General features: G+C 46.8%; 1 protein-coding gene across 3 annotated transcripts in view; it reads left to right on the top strand.

Moving 5' to 3' along the window:
• The window catches only part of LOC142471198 (mucin-3A-like), an 86,159-nt gene that overhangs the window by 23,177 nt on the left and 49,174 nt on the right, over positions 1-13,808 (top strand). For all 3 annotated transcript variants that reach the window (XM_075577985.1, XM_075577984.1, XM_075577986.1), the window contains one exon: positions 11,922-12,107. In XM_075577985.1, coding sequence (XP_075434100.1) covers positions 11,922-12,107 — 186 coding nt within the window. The remainder of the gene's footprint in view (positions 1-11,921; positions 12,108-13,808) is intronic.

Below are 13,808 nucleotides of genomic sequence, written 5' to 3'. Positions count from 1 at the left end.
CCAGACTACAAAATATTAATGTGCACCTATAATTGGTCAAATCTTCTACCTGATAAACTGTTGACAACTTTGAGGTAACGGTGCTATCGGTGAAGTTGGAGGAACCGTTGGGAGACTTACTGGGGCCTATGCACTAAGTGCTGGGGGAAAAAAATCGCTGGGCTGTTTAAGTCGCCAGTTTTGGCAGCGTTGCTATCATGGTGCAGAAAGCCCCGAATACCAGTGATAGCAACATTTGCAAAACTGGTGAGTAGCCGGCGACGTGATGATCGCCCTCTGAAAAGGGCTCGCCCAGTGATTCCTTTCTGCTATAGAGAGAGAGAGCTGCCTTTCTCGGCGCAAATCTCGCCAGAGATCAAAAATTTTGAATCTATAATTTAATACAACAGTATTGTAGCAGGGGGTCTCCGGAGCAGAACCTCGTAGATTTGAGGTCCGGGGGACCCCCTGCTTCCCGAGATACAGGCCCCGTTATGAGGTTCAAGTATCTCCTATGCATTTTATTCCCACGGTCACGTGACCTCGGGACATTTAAATGCATAGGCGATACCGGCACCCCATAACGGAGCATGTGTCTTGAAAGCCGGGGGTCCCCGGACCTCAAATCAACGATGTTCTGCTCCGGAGACCCCCTGCTAAAATACAGTATTAAAACCAAATAAAAAAATTCGTTACCGTAGCGGAAAATATGGGGCAATCTCCCAATAAACTGCAACATTTCTGCGAGATTTCTGCAGCCAGACTAATGGCCCATCGGATTAACACAGCGGATGGATGGGACTGCAGGGACCCCCCACTGTGTTAATCCAATGGGCCATTAGTAATCTCACAGAAATGTTGAGGCATTTACAGTGAGATGCCTTAGTTTTTACCCAGGCAAGTGATCTTTTTACCCAGGCAAGTGATCTTTTTACCCAGGCAAGTGATCGGATGCTGGTGGCAGCATCTGTATTTGCTATGGTAATGTAATGGCTTTAATGTAATTGTTATTAATAGTGGGCGGGAGCAGGGGGGTCTCCTGAGATGAACCGCATTGATTTCAGCCTCGGGGAACCCCTGCTTCACGAGTCACAGGCCCATATATGGGGTGCAGGTATGTCCTTCGTTATTTAAATCCCCCGGTCACGTGACGCGGATGATTTCAAAATGTCGGCGATACCGGCACCCGATGCCCCATACCAGGGCCTGTAATTCGGGAAGCAGGGGGGTCGCTAAGGCATAAATCAAAGCGCTTCAGCTCAAGAGACCCTTTGCTCCTGCACACTATTAATAAAAATGACATTAAAGCAGCTTCATTACCTTAGCGGATAGCCGCTAAGGCAATGAAGAGGTTAAGGCACAATAGCAGGTTTACTGAGGGCAAAGTTTGGTGAAAGAATGGTGCACAAAAATGCTTTGGTCCGTTTAGTTAATTGGAAGGGAGCACAAACTGAGTAGTGACTATTCAGATTATCACAGTACTAAGCCTATAACGGGGCTCTAGGATGACCCTGAAGGTTGGGGTGGGTTGCCCAGAGACACCCTCCCCTTACCTCATTGGGTTGGCCCCAGGTAATGTACTCACGATACTTCTATCCCCCAGTGGCTCCCTTCCAAGGCGTGCCGCTGTATCCAGGTAAAGAGTCCAAATGCGAAGAGTGTGCAGCGCACAGCAATGAGTGAGGAAGCAGGTCTGGCAAATGAAATCCTTTATTGAGAAGCCATAAAATAGAGGGTTGCAACCCTTCTACGCGTTTCGTGCTAGTGCACTTTATCAAGAAGTGCCATACACGGTATACCAAACATTTAAATACAGCTGACTGCCGTTTTTGACGCCAAAGCAATGACGTCACAAATCCACAGTAACCAATACGAATCGCTCCTCTAGCGCATGCGCCGCACGACTACGTTCAGGAGGAGTCCCTACCACATATCAAGTCAATTCACAGTCCCAGAGAGTCACACCCCACCCAGACGCTCACCCGGACGCTATGACAAAGGCCTGCCTGCGATAAGATGAACTCCTCCATCTCGCCGGTACGCGCATGCGCAGACGAGCAATATTGACGAAAAAATCCAATCACCCCGTTCTTACTAATACAGATGTGAGCATGTTGTAAAACATAATAATAGCTCCATTTAATGAAACTATTTACACGCACACCCACATGATGCCATGGCAAATCGTGGAGGCAGTGATCATAGAGTCAGATATTGGTAGCCATAAGATGATAATTCGTTATGCAAAAATGCATCAATACAGAGAAACACATAAATGGCAAAACACACATAAATGCAAAAAAACACATTAATGCAAAAGAACAGACGAGGAACTCATATTAGGCAGTCAGTAACAAGATGTATACAAATACACACATTTAAACAATTTATTGTCTAAAAAAGCAAAAAAGCAAATTAAAAAATATATTCTTATACCCGTATAAAAACAAATGTGCACCGCCTTGATGAAATAGAGGTCATGATAAATATTTAAAGCATCAGTTCCTGAGATGTATTCTGTGGATTTGCCCTTGAGAAAATATTTAACAATAATAAATTTCTTGCAACATAGATGATACAATGAGAGCATATATTTATATATTCCCATTTTAAACCGTTACAGATAATAAACAATGAATGAAGATATCATATAAGATGTATTGCTTGAATATATGTCATAAATTCATATTCTTATAATTCAAAATAAAGATAAAGGGTCCAACCATTTGAGAAATCCATTTTATACATTGATTATTGTAGTTTACTTGTATAGTTTCAAATGGTGACAATAATACATGTCACATAATGAATTAATAATTAATAAATGAATCCCTACAGGTGTCAAAGTCACCTGAATAAGGATGAAACGGGCTTCATAGTCAACCTCCATCCAGTAATTCCCATATATCACCATCTCCCAAAGATCCATAAGACTTTGGTTGACCCTCCTGGTCGGCCAATAGTCTCTAGTATTGGATCTTTGGGAGATGGTTTGTCCCAATATGTCAATTCTTATCTACAGCCCTTTGTTAGGGCTTTGCCGTCCTTCATTCTGGATTCAGGGGACTTACTAACTAAAATACAGGACATTACATGAGATCAAGATTTTTTGTGGGTAACTATGGATGTGGTCTCCCTGTATTCGATCATACAACACGATCTGGGCATGACGGCTGTCCGTCATTTTATAGAATGTCCAGGTAGCTCCTTACTTATAACTACATTTATTATGGAATCTATACTTTTTCTTCTCACGCACAATTATTTTCTTTTAGAGCACCAATTTTATCTTCAACTTCGGGGGACGGCAATGGGGACGAGTTTCGCCCCCTCCTATGCCAACCTTTTTATGGGGTGGTGGGAAAATAACTTTATTTATAGTAGCACTAACACTTATAGACACAGTATTATTTTTTATAAACGATTCATAGATGATCTGATTATTATTTGGCACGGGAGCACGGACACATTACAAGCATTTTTTGATTATTTAAATGATAACACTTTAGACACTTTAGACCTTGGAGGTAATTCTAAAAGACTTACAATAAGAAGGTCTTAAGATCGTTTAACTTTGTTTTTAATTTTCTGTATATGTTTTTTAAGGTAGACATTGTATGTTATGTTTTGATTATGATGTCTGATATTGATGTGGACCTAATATGAAGGCCGTTTTTTATATACTGAATGTCTTTGTTTTTGTGGGATTTGGAGCGAGGAGGTACTATGATATTACTGGGAGTGTTTATGAATTCGCTCTTATTATTAATTCGCTCCCAGTGTATGTTATATCTTGCAGTTTAGCTTTACTAAGCACTTTGCGGATCATTGCGCTCACTTGTGTATGCCTGCTGGGGTGTTTTCGATTGGTGGTCGCATCATCTACTCATCATATTCATTGGTGGTGTAGCGGTGCGCCTTAGCCTATCCGAGACCCGCAGTGACGTCACTATGGGCGGAATTGTGAGCAGAGACTAGGACTGGAACTCCTGTGTATATGCCTCATGTGGGCATGCGCAGACTGGAACAGGGGGGCGGTCCGTACCCATAATCCCCATGGCTGGTGTACCGGCGCCCCATGTGACGTCATGCGCATGCGCAATGGGCATTTCGCGCGACGTCGCGCAGATTTGTCCAATTATCCTAATAGCAACACATGTATATTAGGTACCTCATCCCTGCATATCCCAGACTCCTTGATAAAGGACCTACCGGTCCGAAACGCGTAGGAGGTGCTTGTTTTTGTCCTCCAAGGGGTGAATATGTCTTCAACCGTGCACTGAATAAGGGTAACTTTTTTGTAACCACCTGGCTCCCTGGCTGTGCGCCATTCGTTTTATCTTCTTGCAGCAGTAGTGAACTGGCCTCGTCCCGAGAATGTCATGTCGCTGCGATCCTTCCTGGGATTCTGTGGGTACTACCGTCGCTTCGTGGAAGGGTACTCTAGTAGAGCTAAACCCCTGAACAATCTGTTGAAGATATACCCCTCCGAGACCGGGAGGAAGACTGTTTCGGCACACCAACCGTTTGGGGATAAATGGACGTCTGAGTGTGAGCAGGCCTTCCTGAAATTGAAGAAGTGTCTGACCGAAGCGCCGGTGCTTGCGTATGCTGATCCTGAACAGCCATACGTTCTGCATGTGGATGCCAGTCTCAATGGACTAGGTGCCGTCCTGCACCAGAAGCACCCTGAGGGCCTTCGGCCTGTCGCCTACATCAGTTGCAGTTTGACCCCCAGTGAACAGAGATACCCCGTCCACAAGTTGGAGTTCCTGGCTCTCAAGTGGGCTATCACCGAGAAGCTCCACGACTACCTGTATGGCGTCGCCTTCGAGGTAAGGACGGATAACAATCCCCTCACCTACGTCAATACCTCGGCCAAATTGGACGCCGCCGGACACCGCTGGCTGGCCGCCCTAAGCAACTACAGGTTCTCCATGAAGTATAAGTCGGGACCTTTAAATATAGGGGCTGACGCTCTATCCAGGCGACCCGGGTTGAGTGCTATTCCAGATGATGGGGAATGGGAGGAACTCCCAGGACCCGGAGTGCAAGCTATGTGTAGCATGGCCGCCATCGTCAACGACCAAGTGGCCTTTTCAGAATTAAGAGTGGCCGATTCATTGGGATGCCGGTCGCAGGCTGTCCCAGCCGCCTACTGCGACCCCAAAGGGATGAACATCATTCATGACAAGGTGTTACGGTGGAAGGATCTGGTAGACTACCAAATACGAGACCCTGTAGTTAGTATCATCAGGCGAGCCGTTGAAAAGAAGAACCCAGCCCTTCTGAAACGCGTGCCCAATGGCTTGTTGGCCTTGCTCATGCGGGAATAGGACAAATTCGAAATAGACAATTGCTTACTCTATCGGGTGGTGCAATACCACAACCACCCGGATAGGCGACAACTAGTCCTCCCTCAGAACTTACAATACCTGGTGTTGAAGTCCCTACATGATGATCATGGACATCTTGGTATAGACAAGACTTTTGGGTTGGTCCGAGATCGCTTTTTCTGGCCCAAGATGCGAGAGGCCGTTGAACGTCACTGTCGCCGCTGTACTAGGTGTATACAGCGCAAGACCCTGCCTACACGAGCAGCCCCCATGGGCCATCTAAAAAGTTCTGGCTCCATGGACCTTGTGTGTATGGACTTTCTGTGCATTGAGCCTGATAGCCGGGGAATATGCAACGTGCTGGTCGTCACGGACCATTACACCAGGTATGCCCAGGCCTTCCCCACGAAAGATCAGAAAGCCATCACAGTGGCAAAAATATTATGGGAGAAGTACTTCATGCACTACGGTCTTCCCAACCGCCTTCACTCCGACCAAGGTCGGGACTTCGAGAGCACGCTGATTCGAGAACTGCTCAAAATGCTGAGCATTGCCAAATCACGAACGACTCCATATCACCCCGAAGGAGATGCCCTGCCAGAACGATTTAATCGAACCTTACTGGACATGCTCTGAACTCTGCAGAGTGCTCAGAAAACTGAATGGAGTCAATATGTGGAGGCCTTGGTGCATGCGTACAACTGTACCAGACACGAGTCAACTGGATTCTCCCCATACTTCCTCATGTTTGGGCGAGAGGCGAGACTGCCAGTGGATGTGCGCCTTCGCGTCTCGACAGATGGGATACACAACGCTACCCATTTCAAATACGTGCAAAGGCTCAAAGACAGCTAGCAGCAGGCCTATCAACAGGCTGAGAAGTCTACAGCTAAGCTGAACGCGGACAATAAAAGGCGATACGATCATAAGGTCAAATATCGGGAACTTCGTCCTGGGGATGCTGTGTTGCTTCGCAATCTGGTAGTTCCGGGAAAACACAAATTGGCCGACCGATGGAGAGACGGAGTGTATGAAATAGAATCCCAGATGCCTGGCCTCCCGGTCTATCGCATCAAAGACACTGACGGCCGGGTAAAGGTATGGCACCGTAATCATCTTCTCCCCATTCCACAAGTGGAAGATGAAGAGACAGAGATACTGGCCACACCGCTCAACGGTGAGCCCGACTTATCAGAGTTGGGTCAAGAGACTGTCGATAACGAGACCCACTCTGAAACTCCTGAAGATCCTATGGAGGTACCCTCTCAAAGGGACTGCTCAACAGAAGGGGCATCTCCCGGAGGAGCTACGGGTAAAGGGCCCCGTAGGCCAACGCCTACTAAGGTGGCACCAACAGGCCAGCCTTTGGATCCACAGAGCCCGAGCTTTGTGCCTAACACAGACTGTTCAGAGACATTTCTCCCCTTAAGGGAAGAGGCTGAGCCTCAGGACTGTGTTTATTACTCCCCCGAGGGAGTTGCAGAAGAACAGCTCCGATGGAGCCAAAGAGTCAGGTACCCTCCAACTCGGGTAACCTATGATCAAATGGGGGCACCCCATTATGAGGCTCAGCAGTGCTCTCTGAGCAAGATCCAATCTGTGATTGTGATGATCACAGAATTGTGCAATATCGTGTAGAGTCATGCATGTGCTAAGTTATGTTTTCAAATGCATTTTTATTATATAAGTTCTGTACATGGTTGAGTTGGGTCCCAAGCGAGGACGTTGGGGTTTTTACCAGGGGGAGGATGTAGCCATGTCCCCTGTCAGTGCGTGCACAGTGTGTCTCTCTGGTATGCGGCCGGTTGCCGGGGACGCGAGCGGGCCAGTTGCCGGGGACGCGAGCGGGCCGGTTGCCGGGGACGCGAGCGGGCCGGTTGCCGGGGACGCGATCGGGCCATTGCTAGGGCCGCGGTCGCGTCGCGAGGGTCCTGGCGGCTCGCTGAGCAGGGCGCCGCCATTGCTAGGTGTGTTGCGCATGTGCAAGGGCACAGGAGCGCCGGGAGGAATACAGAAAGGTCACGCATGCACAGTGCAGGCAGCCCACCCCCAGGGTGCACAGGGGCAGAGCCACATGACCCCAGGGAGCCAACAGGGCTGCAGCATCTCCCTGCAGGGAGATTGATACATTTCATGGGTTTGGACCACGTTAGGCAGTTGGTGACAGGAGCAGCTAGGGGAAGGAGGTAGGGTGCAGGAGTCAGTGACTCCCTGCATTAGGCCAGCATTCCCCTAGGCCCCAGATAGCCCGGAGTCACCCTAGTGGAGTGTTGTAGGGAAAGGCCCTAGGTTAGGGACCCTGCCCCACTAGCTATTAGATAGTAGGGAGAAAGAACTTTGCCTGTCTTGCTGAGAGAGAGAGCTGGACTATTATCAGGGTGGGGATCGCCCCTGCTGGATCATCCTGTGGTGGATCCGGATATCGTGCAGGAGTTCGCCTGGATCCTTTGTGAAGTCCACTGCAGGTCCGAGCACTGGAGTGCTCGGCAGGTAACCCATAACCTCACGTGCACCAACAAGGCCTATCACCAGACATAGTGGCTGCGCAGTCACACACACACACACACTTGTATATGACTTGGGAGTGCGAGACATTGGATTGGGTTTACTGGACACTGGGTGGGATCACTCTGTGGAAGTGTTAGCGTCCGCCGTGACGCATAAGGTATTAGCGTCCGCCGTGACGCATAAAGTGTGGGCGCCCGCCGTGGTGCAAGTTAGCGTTAGCGTCCTGCGAGACGCCGTAGTCAGGTTGCCTTTAGAGAGGGACACCTGTTGTTATATGTTGATATTACATGTCTTCTATGCACGTTAGTAAAGGTATTAGTTATTATCCAATCAGTTGTACGTGGTTATTGTGTATTGTCCTGTGAGGAACCACTCCCCCTCTGGTGGGAGCCATCGCAGGTGGAGGCGCTGCACCGAGTACGTGGTTACTCATAGTATCCTATAATTGCCCCAGGTTTCCCTTAGCGGAAGCTCAGCCCTCCTGCAGGCCAACAGGTAAAGCACCACACCTGGTAACACTGTATGTTTCCCCGCACCCACAGTATAATCTGCGATTGGGGGGGGGGGGGGGACCCGTTACATGCGTTTTGCCATTTATGTGTTTCTCTGTATTGATGCATTTTTGCATAACGAATTATCATCTTATGGCTACCAATATCTGACTCTATGATCACTGCCTCCACGATTTGCCATGGCATCATGTGGGTGTGCGTGTAAATAGTGTCATTAAATGGAGCTATTATTATGTTTTACAACATGCTCACATCTGTATTAGTAAGATTTTTTCGTCAATATTGCTCATCTGCGCATGCGCGTACCGGCGAGATGGAGGAGTTCATCTTATCGCAGGCAAGCCTTTGTCATAGCGTCCGGGTGAGCGTCTGGGTGGGGCGTGACTCTCTGGGACTGTGAATTGACTTGATATGTGGTAGGGACTCCTCCTGAACGTAGTCGTGCGGCACATGCGCTAGAGGAGCGATTCGTATTGGTTACTGTGGATTTGTGACGTCATTGCTTTGGCGTCAAAAACGGCAGTCAGCTGTATTTAAATGTTTGGTATACCGTGTATGGCACTTCTTGATAAAGTGCACTAGCACGAAACGCGTAGAAGGGTTGCAACCCTCTATTTTATGGCTTCTCAATAAAGGATTTCGTTTGCCAGACCTGCTTCCTCACTCATTGCTATGCGCTGCACACTCTTCGCATTTGGACTCTTTACTGAGGGCAAAGGGGGTGAGTGAAGCGGGTACTTGGCCCTTCACTCACCCCTTCTGCCCCCAACAAACATTACAATATGTGATAACCACCAATACAATCCTGTACCCACCCCCTGTGAAACCACCCCCAACCCCCCCCCCCCGCCAATTTTTGTTTATTTTTTTCTGCACATGATTGATGCCAGAGGCCAGAGGCCAGCGTGGGTCCCTGGTGGTCCCCACGACCGGGGTGGGTGTCCGGGGGCCCCAGAGGGTTCCCTGGGTGGTCCCCACGGGTGTCTTGTGGTCCTCGGGTGGTCCCCGTGGGTGGTCCCCGTGGGTGGTCCCTGTAGGTGTCCAGGGGTCCTCAGGTGGTCTCCGTGGGTGTCCAGGGGTCCTAAGGGGGTCCTCGCGGGTCCCCGCTTGTCTGCAGTACCAATCCTGTGGTCATTTTTTTAAAAACACATTGTAATAAATACGCCCGCCCCGCACTCCCACCCTCCAATACATTCAGCAATTTTCCCATTATAAAATCAAATATTAGCCAGATAGCATAAATAAAGTAAATAAAACGTTCAACTTACCCCTACCATCATGAAGGGCGAACTCATCAGCATGCTGCAGGTCCATGTCCTCCGTTGCTAGAAAGAATACAAGAATGGCCCCTAACCCTTTAATCACCATAGCGGTTAATAACCGCTATAGTAATTAAGGGGTTAACCCACACTCCTCCACTGCCCACCCAGGAGGCCTAAGCACCCACCCTGGGACAACGATACACCCCCTCTACCCATTGATTGGTATAGTACCAATATACCCATACCCATATCATGAGGGCATGATAGGCAACTATAGCAGTCAATGGTAACCCTAATAAAAAAGCATGAAGGCAAAAAATACACAATAATAAAAGATATACACAAGCACCTAAACACCCCAGTTAAATAAATAAAAGAACTAGCCAACCAATCAATTCAAGAAATTAAAGCATGAAACAACAAAACCATTCATTCATTTTAAACACTAGACAACAAAACAATTAATGAATTTAAACCAGTAGCCAACAAAATAAATAATTAATTCAAAACACTAAACAACCGTAAAATGAAAAAAAAACAAGCCATCCAAATTACAAACAATTTAAGCCAAACAATAAACAGAAAAAGAAAAAACAACAATCAATAGAAAACTAGCTATTGCCAAAAAAAGCATTTGCCTGTTACTGTATTTATCTGTAACGGTCACAGATTAATACAGTATCAGTCAATGGGCAATGAAAAACATTAAAAGAAACAAATACAATAAAAAAACCTGTAAAAATAAAATTACATACATTCAATATTTTTCTTCAGTTTCAGGGGGGATTTTGGGGAGAAAGTCTAATCAGATTGTGCCTACAGTAGATAGTTGGGGTTCAGAGTTGCTGGGCGCCCCAATAATGTACCCGGGAGTCAGGTCAGGCAGCCCGGAAACATGTAGGCACAAGGCTCCGGTCAAAATCCTGCTCTGGAACCGCTTTCGTGACTCACCGCTAGGACTCCCTGCTTCAGCACAGACCAGAAATGTAAGTGGGGCATGGGGATGTAAGGTATCCCCAGAACAGTACCGGGGTCCCCCCAGTAACAGATGGATGCCCAAGTTAATGCCCATTACCCAGAAGCGGTATAGAGGTTCTGGGGGTACTCCAACCACATATGAGGTTGCGAGGGTTATAATGAAACCTAAGTCCAGTTTCTAAAGGGAATGAGAGACAACCCTGAGAATGAACCTATGCATGTTATCATTATACTTCGGGACAAAGAAAAAATATGGGGAAAAATATTTTGTTTCATAGTGTTTAATTGTACATATGTTTGTGCACGGTATTATGAGCTGGGGACCTCCAATTCATGGTTCCGAGAGACCATGTGGCTACCAAGCCTGGTGCCACCAAGTCTGCTTGGGTCCCGGACATGAAAACCTCAGAGGTTGCCAAGGTGTGAAGGCCATTTGGGCACAGGGGCTGGGCTCAGCACTCATGTCCTGGGATGAATGGATGTCATCGGACCATCATTTGCCCCAGACCAGACTGTGAGGAGCCTAACACAGTGGGTGGCTTCTGCCTGACAAGTGGCAGAGGGACCAAGTTGGCGCATGCCCTTGTCAGAATCCGAATCCGAGCTTGCCCGGCTTAGATAGACTGGCAACGCTCTGATTGGCTGGTAGGGTTTCCCCCACGCTCGGATTGGCTGGAATATTTCATGAATATTTCATGAATGAAGCTGGAATACTATAAGAAAGCCAGCAGCCAATCCGGACGAGAGATTCTCAGAAATTTTCGGCAAATTCGAAATCATCAAAAGATGCTCTGAGAGAAATAGCAGCGAGCCGTCTTTAGAAATTTTAAGGCAAGAAAAGTCCCACTTTTCGGGGCCAAGTTATGAGAATAGAACCTAGCAATCGTGACTGGGATTGCAAGCCGAAAAGAAGTACCAGGACATTTGGTACTATCTCCCGGTCAAGGGATTTCGGTTTCTCCGGAGCAGATACAGCCGTGGCGTTTGGAACCTCATGCCGATTTGAGTTCCACGACATTTCGGGACAAGTCCCGGTCAACTTAAAGACTTTGTTTTACCTCTTATTTCACCTAGTAAAGTCTAGTTTTGTAGCCCAGACCCCCAGTAAGTGTGTTTTCTCTTGTATTTTGTAATCCAATGTGTGTACGTCTGTTTCTATGGAATAAATGACAATTTATTTTACCAACTTGTTTTGCTTAGTGAATGATCCCGGTAAAAAGGTGTACATATCTGGTCTCCCATGGCAATCTTCTCTCTCTATTCTCTCCCAACTCACCCATTCTCACTCCTCTTCTTTCCCTCTCCTCTCTCTCTCTATATTTTTGACGTGTACATGCATTTTGCAGATTGCCAGAATGGAGGATATTATGATGGCATCAAATGCATCTGTAACGAAAATTACATCGGTCCCCTGTGTGAATATTTTGCTGGCCGCTGTGAGAACGGGGGGTATTTTGATGGCTCCAAGTGCGACTGCGCCAGAGGATATACCGGTCCCACCTGTCAGTTTGCTGAGGACACCATTACTATAGGTAACTACGCCTGTGTGTTATCTGTATAATGATGCTGAGTACCTACAAACTGATAATGAACACACTGCGCTGTGTAATGGTGAGGAGCATATATAACCTATAATTAAAACTCAGAACTGTACAGTATAATGCTGTATCCGTAGACTTTTAAATATTGTTCACATAATTCATATTTATTTCTGGGAGCTGCAATAGTGAACAATAGGAGGGGTTATAGGGCGCAGTTATAGGCTAGTTATATGAAGTAATAGGAGTATTTATAGGGAGAGGTTATATTGGGCAATGAGATGTTATAGGGAGGGGTTATTGTGACGGGCACGGGTAACTAGGCTAAATAATAAATGTTAAACCCTCTGGTTACCCTTGACGCCCGTGGGTCTCTGGCAGTTACCTAGCACTTTAGCCAGGGGCAAGGTATTTTTTTCATGCAAAAGTTAAAGGGACCCCTGCTTTCCCACTTTTCATGTTCCCTTTGTCCCAGACCCATGAAACTTTCTGTGTGTAAGTTTTAGGTGAGATATTGGGGTAAGATTGCAATGACTTTCTTTGCAGGAGTTCGGGGGCCGGAGCTACCGGTGATACCTTCATTCTACATGACGACCAGGCATGATTTGCCGGTACGCGGGTGGAATTACACCCGGGGCTGTCCAGTGTCCCCCAGACTCCTGGTTTTTGAGCCCAGATATCTCAGTCCTATCCCCCTTACAGTCATGAGTCTCTCCCATGACAGCTATGTCAAACAATAGGAGGAGATTTAGGGAGCATTTATATGGGGCAACAGGAGGAGTTATAGGGAGAGGTTACATGGAGCAATAAGAGGAGTTATAGGGAGAGGTTATATGGGTTAATAAGAGGAGTTATAGGGAGAGGTTATATGGGTTAATGGGAGGAGTTATAGGGAGAGGTTATATGGAGTAATAGGAGGAGTTATAGGGAGAGGTTATATGGAGCAATAAGAGGAGTTATAGGGAGAGGTTATATGGGTTAATAGGAGTATTTATAGGGAGAGGTTATATGGAGCAATAAGAGGAGTTATAGGGAGAGGTTATATGGAGCAATAGGAGGAGTTATAGGGAGAGGTTATATGGGGCAATAAGAGGAGTTATAGGGAGAGTTTATATGGAACAATAAGAGGAGTTATAGGGAGGGTTTATATGGAGTAATAGGAGGAGTTATAGGGAGAGGTTATATGGAACAATAAGAGGAGTTATAGGGAGAGGTTATATGGAGCAATAAGAGGAGTTATAGGGAGAGGTTATATGGAGCAATAGGAGGAGTTATAGGGAGAGGTTATATGGGGCAATAAGAGGAGTTATAGGGAGAGTTTATATGGAACAATAAGAGGAGTTATAGGGAGGGTTTATATGGAGTAATAGGAGGAGTTATAGGGAGAGGTTATATGGAACAATAAGAGGAGTTATAGGGAGGGTTTATATGGAGCAATAGGAGGAGTTATAGGGAGAGGTTATATGGGGCAATAAGAGGAGTTATAGGGAGAGGTTATCCACTGGAGTAATAGGAGGAGATATAGGGAGAAGTTATATGGAGCAATAAGAGGAGTTATATGGAGGGTTTATATGGAGCAATAAGAGGAGTTATAGGGAGGGATTATATGGGGAAATAGGAGGAGTTATAGGGAGGGGTTATATGGAGCAATAAGAGGAGTTATAGGGAGAGGTTATATGGAACAATAGGAGGAGT

This window comes from Ascaphus truei, chromosome 20 (genome assembly GCF_040206685.1).
Source record: "Ascaphus truei isolate aAscTru1 chromosome 20, aAscTru1.hap1, whole genome shotgun sequence".
Taxonomy (NCBI): Eukaryota; Metazoa; Chordata; class Amphibia; order Anura; family Ascaphidae; genus Ascaphus; species Ascaphus truei.
Note: the sequence above shows the minus strand (reverse complement) of the source record. Positions and strands in the feature narration are given on the sequence as shown.